This window comes from Saccostrea echinata, unplaced genomic scaffold (genome assembly GCF_033153115.1).
Source record: "Saccostrea echinata isolate AGI-Se365-2 ecotype Australia unplaced genomic scaffold, CSIRO_AGI_Sech_v1 ptg000012l, whole genome shotgun sequence".
Classification (NCBI taxonomy): domain Eukaryota; kingdom Metazoa; phylum Mollusca; class Bivalvia; order Ostreida; family Ostreidae; genus Saccostrea; species Saccostrea echinata.
Genome location: NW_026889761.1, coordinates 10353987 through 10363479, shown reverse-complemented (window position 1 = coordinate 10363479; position 9493 = coordinate 10353987). Strand labels below are relative to the sequence as shown.

The 9493-nt window shown below is 33.6% G+C and overlaps 1 protein-coding gene across 1 annotated transcript; it reads left to right on the top strand.

The window, feature by feature from the left end:
• The first annotated feature begins 749 nt into the window (after positions 1–749).
• Positions 750–7153, top strand: LOC133185928 (uncharacterized). Its single transcript, XM_061321219.1, has 8 exons — positions 750–1484; positions 1605–1718; positions 1800–1943; positions 2062–2304; positions 2427–2539; positions 5716–5864; positions 6063–6166; positions 6273–7153. The coding sequence occupies exons 1-8, from the start codon at positions 752–754 to the stop codon at positions 7061–7063; spliced, it is 2391 nt and encodes a 796-aa protein (XP_061177203.1). The 5' UTR covers positions 750–751; the 3' UTR covers positions 7064–7153.
• The last annotated feature ends 2340 nt before the right edge of the window (positions 7154–9493 follow it).

Sequence of the window (9493 nt, the reverse complement as noted above, 5' to 3'; positions counted from 1 at the left end):
CTTATACAAAATACGGCTCTTTGAGGCCCCGTATTGACACATAAAAAGTGATATTATTTTTTTTTTTAATTTCGTGTGCCATATTTAATTCAAATCGGTTCTATCTTTTAAATGTAAGAAAGTTTGTGAACAGCTTAAATTAATTATATACGACTTTTATTCGCTGGATAATATGTTAAAGTAATGACAATAGCTACCAACAAATCAATTGTCAAACACAAACACCTTACATTAGAGGTTAGTCTTCAGTTACACTTGATAAGACCTTTAAACTCCAGTCATTATAAGCAAGCCTCTACATACACTCGCCTAACCATGGCGAATACAATAGTTATTGCGTTCTGAATAAATTTTTAGAATTAAGATAAATTTATGCAGCTAATTGATGAATTATTCTTTTATTCTGATTTTCGTGTGATTTCTGTTTTGTTTCAGTGGTTTCGTTTTATAAATTCATGAAGAATGCAATATCCACTTTCTGTTTGCATAATTTCAAAACAGGACAAAATCCATTGAGGAAACACAAAGAATATCGAAAAAGGCCAGTATATAAATGGTAGTTTAGGTCTAATTTTACGGAAAACACTTAAAGACACCAAAGCAAGGTAAAAAATCGGGAAATGTTTAAGACAGAGTAAAGTTTTAGGTTATGCCAAAATACATGCACTTCCTGACTTCTTTCTTACGTAATATTTATCAGATCCCGTGCAAAATGCATCGATTTAATAGTGTATAAATTGTACCTTGAAATATGGAGGATTTTGTTGGTCGTATAAGGGAGATTCGTGATATCTCCCATATTTTGTTTTCCCCATCATCAACAAAAAGGGCTGTCATTTTGTATGGACTGAAAGCAGTTGGAAAGTCCTCTGTAATTCGACAGATATGCAGCAAGGTTAAAGATTTTCAAGTCTACAGTGCAGATTTAAGGAATGCTGAAGAGCCAATCAAAAATCTGGAATTTCTATTTTCGACAATTTTAAACGAAAGAAAGCACCTTCCTGATGAAGAGAATATGGAAGAAGTATTTGAAAAATTGCTTGAAAAACTCTGTTCCGAACTCAAAGTGTCCAAAACAAAATATCTCATTGCTCTATATAATATTGAAGGCGTTATAGAGGATGGAAGGTCTAAATACTTGGAAAAGGTGTTTCATTTGGTTGTAAATCTTGACAACGTACGAATCTTAGCAACTTCAACGGCAGAACTTGAAGTCAATCACCCTCAAGTTTTCGAAATGGTATTGGATCCACTGTCATTGAAAGACTCGCAAGACATGCTTCGAAAGCTTTGTCCATCTTTGAAAAACGACGAAAAGTTCTACAAAATAGTAGATCTATGTATGGGGTTACCTCTTGCTCTTAAGATGGTTGCAACAGAGATTGCTGCCGGTATATTAACAGTGGAAGATATAGTTTATCTGCTGAGCCAGTGTCGACTGAAACTTTTAAGCCAAGAATACTATCCAAGCACAGATAGACTGGGTAACAATTTCACCAAATTGATCACTTAAAGAAGTATCTATGGACTCATGTTAAAAGCATTGAAATATGATTGTATTTTTAGCACCAATAACCAGATACCAACTTGTTTTTCTGTTACAGCACCAATCTATCTCACCTTTCTTCAGCGGCTCTCTGAACCCCTACAAGAGAAATTATCCATGATAAATTATATTCCAGGAACATTTAATGAGAGGGAAGCAATGGAGATGATGGGTAAGCTTTGTATCGTGCTCGACATTATAGAGTTGCTTCACTCATTTGTCAAAAATGTTCATAATATTCTATAAATTCTAGGACGTGAATGTTCAGACATTGAGGACCTGAAAACAGTGATAAAACACCACATTATTCATAAAAACAGTAACTTCCAAAGGTTAGACATTCACGGAATTTTGCGAGACTGCATAACTGAATACATTCTGATAAAGGATTTACCCGGTGTGTATAAGACTTTAACAATACTTTACCACATTATATATGTTGTCCCTTAAACATGTTTAAAACACATGATGTTTTTATTTTAATGATTTTGATTTGGATGCTTCTTTTTTTCCAGTTGTACGTATCAGGTTTTGTAAGGTCTTTTCAGAGATCCTTCAAGAGTTGGAAAACAGGACTTTTACGTACGAGTACCAGGCCGCGCTTTGTCAATTGAATTTGGAGCAACAAAACTTCAATAAATTGTTTACAGATGTGTTCCACTGTACCGGTGATACCTATGAAAACTTTGTCAATATTGCCTCGTTTGAGTTTAACATGGCCACACCTGCTTTCGTGTTTAATTCTCCTGAAACATATGGTAAAGACATCCTTATTCAAATGTTTAATGAAATATCATTTTCCCTCATATAACAGTTTATCGCTTTAATGATCCTCTTTGATTTTCTTACTGCTCTTACAAACAAAGTCATATTCTTGCAGAAATGGGAATGGTTTTCTACCAGGAATGCTTGCGTCTTACACGAAAACAAAGAAATGAGTACGATGCATCGCGAGTACTTATTGGGTGGGGGCGTGTTGTAACAAATATCAAGGTATTTCAATACTTCTGACTATATTTATTTCGTAAAAGCTGACAACCCCTAATGCATTTAAAAGCCAACTTGACCTTTTCATTGAAAATCTATGATGTATATGGAACCCAAAACACGTCGGGTTTCCTGTGTGTGTTTTTTTTTTTTTTTTTTTGTTTTTTGTTTTTTTTTTTTTTCAAAAAAAAAAAAAAAGAAAAATATTTTATATATATATATATATATATATATATATATATATATATATATATATATATATATATATATATATATATATATATATATTAAATTGCGTGGTTTTATCTTCTTAAGCTCACTTTGGCTCACTTCAAAGACTTCGAGAAGAGCTCATGGTACGTCTCTCTTGACGTTGGTGTTCCAAGTTAAAGTTTAGAGCAGGTTCATTTCCAAAAAGCTATAATTCCCACTTCAAACAAAATGGATTTGATGATGCATCTATTGATGCACAATGCTAGATACATTTCTGATGCTGTATGTCACCTACATTTTCTGTATGATTGAAATGTTATTAGCAGTGCCATTCCCAAAATAACCATAAACTGTACTTGAACCAAACTTGCATGAAGGTTGCATCTAGTGATGTACACTTCTAGAATATACAGTTGGCTTGAACTTTACCTTACTAATAGAAACATGTAACATTCATCAAGGTGAGTTTTGCTATCTCTCTTGATTACCTCTGTTTACCTTGCATAATGTGAGGTGTAGGGTTATCAAGCCCTGAAACACAAGGGTTGTTACAGTTTTCTAAATCATACACCATCAATCAGATACAGATGGGTGTATAATGTACTCTTAATTCCTTCATTTTACTCCAAAAATTTCCAAGCTTTAGATAAGCGGGGAAAAAATCAAGAAAGACACATTTTTTGCATATTTTGTTTCATTACGTATTATTAAGTTATTAATTTGATGGTTAGCGCTTCTCAATGGAGGAAATCAAAAAAATATGTCTCGTGGCAAAAGATATATAATATTGACCACATTTTTAGACAATATAGTTTGATATGCTGAAAATGGGTCCAGACCATACCTTCCATATTATAATCCTCACCATCATCAAATTGAAAATAGTTTGTTTTAATGATTGAACGATAAAATTAAAGTTTTTGGAACACGTCGATTCCAACGATCCTATCTGGACCAAACGTGCATGGACGATCCATCTAGAAACACATTTCTAATGCTCTATCTGTCATGCATTACCGAATGAGTGAACAGATTAACATTTGTGGGATAATTCCATTCAATTACCAAGTAACAATAATTCGTACCTGAAATTAACTTGAATGGATGTTGTACCTTAAGATCTACACTTCCTGAATATCCAATGGGTTTGAAGAGTTACTTTTCTTATAGAAAGCTTTCCGGGCAACTTTGTATTTACTGATTACCAATGTTTCTTGTGAAAATGCTAGTGTAGGGTACTTAAGCCTTAATTATAAGAGGTATAGTAATTGAGTAGTAAATTACATCATCAACCAGCTATTGATAGTTTTAGGAAATGCACTGTTACAACGCACTTTGAAAAGTTTTTCAAAATGCGTTAAATTTGGGACCAAATTTGATAAAAATATATTTCTTTTCAAAGTGCGTTAGTATTGACTTTGAAAACAAAAATGTGCACAACTAAGTCAATATCTTTGAAAATTTTTGGTACATTGTATGATAAATAATTCTTTGAACCTGTTTGGATAACTTTTCGGTTATGACGTCACTTAAGGATATGAGATATAGACGTTTTAAAGATTTTTAGGGGTTGACTTATTCCCAAAGGTTCTCATAAATGTTATAAAAGGGGAATGGGTCTTTTAGAAATAATGGAGGAATGATTGTTTTATACCACAACTTCGTTTCTTTTTTTTATTTACCGAGTCTGTAATAAGTTCGGTAGAAGTGACTTAAAGCATTGCATTTTTCTTAGGGAAAAGGGAGCAATTATGATTTTCCATTGAAAATACTTTTCCCACACAATATGATGGTCTTTTTATATTTATTTGGTATTAGTATTTAGAAGTATGAAAAAAAATTGTTTATACCCACACAATATGATGACCTTTTTTTCAGTTATTTGATTAGCATTAAGAGGTATAAAAATATTTATGCATTTTATACTTTTTTTATTTGCATTGTACATGTATTTGATTTTGTAAAGCGTCTTTGACCAAAGTAAAGACAGTCGGCTATTGTTGCTTAGATCAGCGATGTGGCCACCGAGCCTCTCTTCTTTTATATTATAGGATGCGTTAATTTTTTTTCGGGAAAACTTATCTCAGTTTTTTTCATCTACTTTTCATAGACTTAACAACTTAAATTTATTGAGAGAAAGTATATCAGTGTTATACCAGTTATGTAAATAAATATACATGTATTTGGGTAGAAAAGATAAAAAGCCTGGGCTAAGGGACCTTTTACCTGTCTTCCCCTCGTTCTCGATGAGGGTAGATCAATTCATCAATTTTTCGAAAGAAATAAAATAATGCTGTCTATTACTAAGATCTCGGTCCAGAACTTTTGTTTTATACATATTTTTTCAAAGTGAGTGTGTTCGAATCACGGCCGCGACTGACCTAAGTCGATAAAAAAAAGGTAGCAACTGTTCCTTCGCCAAGCGCTCGGCACTTTGAAGTGAAAGTTGCGGGTCCTTCGGACGAGACCTTAAAAACCGAGGCCCCGTGTCACAGTAGGCTTGGCACGATATAGAACCCTCACTGCTCAATGGACCCGAGTGCCGAGTAAAGGTATAAATTTGAAGCCCTTCACCGGTATATGGTGACGTCTCTATATGCGTGAAAAATTCTCAAGCGTGACGTAAAACAACATACAATCAATCAATCAAAGTGCGTATATGTCTGCATAGTAAAAAATATTCATGCACACTTTGAAAAAAAAATTCAAAGTGTGTTGATTTGTCCCAAATTTAACGCACTTTTTTTTTCAAAGCGCGTTGATTTTGTGTAAATATTAACTCACTTTGAAAATATTTTTCAAAGTGAGTAATTTCTTCAAAGTGCGTTGCCACAGTGCACCCTTAAGTTTGTTATATAACATATTGCTGCAATTATGATGCATAAAAATGATAATTCTAATTAATTTTATCTGTATTAGTAAGTCAATGATTTTATTTGAATAAATTAAGATATTTTCCTGTAACTTAGGGAGACTATATTCTTGGTGAAAAGCATTACAGAAGTGCCCTGAGAATAAGGGAATGTGCTGTTGGAAAAAGCGACTTTTCTCTGGCTTTGCTGTATCAGGGACTTGGCTGGAATCTAGGATGTCAGGGAAAATCACAGGAAGCCATAACGTAAGTTTTTTTAAAAAAAAAATTCAAATGGGATTGAAAAAGGAAATACAGTTTTATTTTATATAATAAAAACTCTTAACTTTTGCATGTAAAAATAAATCGAGCTTAGTGTCTGTCATCGAGAACAATAAATCATGCCACTATTTTATTTCTTGGTATGGACAATTTTTTCTTTATTTTTTCATTTCTATCTCTCAGATTTCTCGAAAGAGCTTTAAGCACAGAGTTGGAATTAGGGATGAATTTAGAAAATCTTATCCTGAATACCTTCCAAACACTCGCTTTATTCCATCTGGATCTAGGTATCAAATATATAAACTCCAACATGTAAAATAAAAATAAAACGAAAAAATAGGTAAAATCTTGAGATCCAAAATTAATTTGGAATTTATTTCATTCTTTAAATAGATCATATGGAAATTGGTGAGAAGTATCAAAAGGAAGCATTACGGCGCAGGCGGCTTGCTATTGGGACAGACATACACCCAATAATGGGATCCATGATTAACAACGTTGGAGAAATGTATCTGAAGAAAGCTGATTTGGAACAAGCAGAAATACATTTTAGACGTGGACTAGAAATAAAGATTCAAACAAATGCTGCAGTGAAAAGTATAGTGTTGTCCGAGATTAATTTAGCAAATTTAATGACGGACACCGAAAGGGTTGAAGACGCCTTTGACCTCTTACATAGTAGTCTGAATCGGATAGAAAATCTCCAGGGTATTTATAAAGATGTTAAATCACTTGTTCATGAATCGTTCGGCAAAGCTTATACCGCGAAAGAGAATTATACCTCTGCTTCACACTCCTTTCGAAAGGCCATTGAATGCCTTGAGGACAGTCAGCCAAGTGATCTCGGTTTACTCAATTTGCAGTGTGAGTTGGCCGAGAGTCTGACAAGTCTTGCGAAATACGAAGAGGCAATAAATGTAATTGAATCTTCTTTACGAAATAAGGAAGAGGCGATAAAAAATAATCCATCAACACTGGTAGTGCTTCGTTGTTACAATATCATCAGGAAAGCTCAAATTGCAAATGGTCTTGCCCCTGATGCCCAAGAATCAGAAAAATTAGGTCTCGTTGAATTCACGCGCTTAAATAACTTGTTTCAAGATCTTAAAAACAAGAGAAGACTTAAAATACTTAAAAAGGAATCGGAGTTGTACGTCAGAGAAAAGGATGAGGAAGGAAAATGATGATTTAATTACTATTGTTCGTAGACAATGACGTTTTTGTCAAAGTGTATGGTCCTTGATATATATGTATGGTTTACCAAAATATTTGAAATCTTATAGTCAGATTAGGTTGGATTTTGGTTGTTTGACCTTAATATTTTTGTAGAAATCGCGGTCTTTAAAGGTATATAATTTACAGTATCACAACTTTTAATACTTAATCAAATTGAAATTAATAGAAAATTTATTCATGACATCAATATTTGCTCAATTCAATGACCTCGTTTTCAAAACTATTATGAGCCGACAACATTACGTGAATTCAGAACCCGAGTTGGTATACTGTTCCTGATTTATTTTCATTCAATTAATATTTACATGTTTATCAGGATATATGAAATACGAAGATTACAAACATCAAGCCCAAAAGTCCATTGAAATAGTACAATTTGGAGCAGAGCAAACACAGACCTCTTAAAAAACATTTGAGGTGGAACCAGGTGCCATGGAGGAGTAAGCATTCCCTGTCGACCGGTCACACCTTCCGTGTGCTCATCGTCATGATTTGGGAAACGGAAAATCCGTAGAAAATTCAGTGTGAAAATAAGGGCTAACAATTCGTATGAAAAACGTCAGTCAACATTGGACTTCATCCTGATAGAGTCATTGTATCGACCATAGAATTTTGCGAAATGTTGACTTTAAACGAAACTGTCGATATTCTTGTTTCATCAACTTATTCGTCAATAGCTTTCCTCCCTTTCGAAATTGTTTGTAATATACTCTCGTCTTGCGTATCGAATCAAATGGGAGATATTAACTCCACATGCAGTTGATAATGGTATATTGCTACATAAATAAGGGAAGTTGACGATAGACGATAACCTGAACCTGGATGAAAATGCTCATTTAATTGTATACCAGTGACAAATGGCATATAACCTAAGAAAAATAGATGCAGTAACGTGGCCTGAAGCATTTGGGAGGTGCCATATAGCGTTTCTCGTCATAATCCAATTTAAGCTTTCTTTGCGAGGATTTTTAAATTGCAAGGTATTATATTCGAATAAAATTGAAAGCGATTGTGTACCTTTAGATTATATAGAAAAACTTCATTATACCACTTGGACATTTGCAAAGATAGGACTACAGAAATTAAGGTTTGCAATGTTTTGGAATATTTTCGCAAAAATTGATAAACACGGGGTAAAACAAGTTTTACAGTATATATTTAATTCTGACTTGTGATACGAAGTGTCTGCTGTTCAAGACGCATGGTATTAGGTTATGAGAAACAAAAGTTTAAAAAGGGTCAGCGACAAAAAACGATTGATGAAATATTGAGATAACGAACAGTTTTTAAGCTCCAAGTCCATTAAAACAATACAAATCGGGAGCAGAGCAAACACGGACCTCCAAAACTAGAGATGGATCAGGTGATATGGAGAAGTGAGCATCCCCTGCCGACCGGTCACACCCGCCGTGTGCTCCTTGTCATGATCGGTAAATAACGGAAAAAATCTGTCGACAAATCAGTGTGTAAATAATGAATTAACAATTAGTATGAAAAAGTCCCCTTTTTAATGAGTAACAGCCTTAATTCACTGGGGGCATGTAAAGAGGTTTTTACAGACACTTTTTAGAACCGAGCAAGGTTCTCGCTAGAGTGCTACCACATTTCTTTAAATTTATAAATTATTGGCATGTTATCAGTAAAATCCGGTCTTCTTTTCTGACCCCAAATGTTTATATTGGTTTGAATCAGCAGTGTTCCACGGCATCGGAAGTTTAGAAAATACACTTCATCTGAGAAACTCTCTTGTGTTTTTGATAATGGCGTGCAGCTACAGAATACATAGACATCCTTTTCTTGGATATACTTAACAAGTAAACAAACTACTTACATCTTTCAGTATACCTCCCGAGGAGCACAGAGCTTTTCAAATGCAATGCATTTTCTACACAAATACAGCCACAAGGCAGTCCAAATAACTCAATCTAAAACACTTACGGTGAAATTTACGGTGGAATAAGGAGACACGTCAATAGGAATAGTACTCAGTTTCACAGACATTCTGTAAAAAAAAACTCCAAACCTAGTGATATTAAGGCTATTATTCGCGCAAAAGGGGGAACAACTTAATACTAGACAAAAAAAAATTAATTATGAATAATAATAATAAAAAAAACAATGACAACATTGCAAAATTTATCATATATTTTGCTTGCTCTTTTTTTAAGTTGCAATATATCTATTCATATTTATTTTCAAAATGTGCCTTTGATTAGTTCACAAAAGCATGTAAAAATTTTTTAAATATCTATACCAATATGTAAGATATAATACAGAATGTACAATTGAAAAAGAAATACTTTTATCTTAAAATAGCATACAAATAAGAATTTGAGTGACTTGATTTGTTATTAGAAACCATCTGATGAAAGCTTAAA

Coding starts and splice junctions, on each gene's coding strand:
- LOC133185928 (XM_061321219.1), top strand. CDS start 752: ATGGAGGATTTTGTTGGTCGTATAAGGGAGATTCGTGATATCTCCCAT. Junction 1,719..1,799: donor GGAAGCAATGGAGATGATGG/GTAAGCTTTGTA, acceptor TATAAATTCTAG/GACGTGAATGTTCAGACATT. Junction 6,167..6,272: donor TTTATTCCATCTGGATCTAG/GTATCAAATATA, acceptor TTCTTTAAATAG/ATCATATGGAAATTGGTGAG.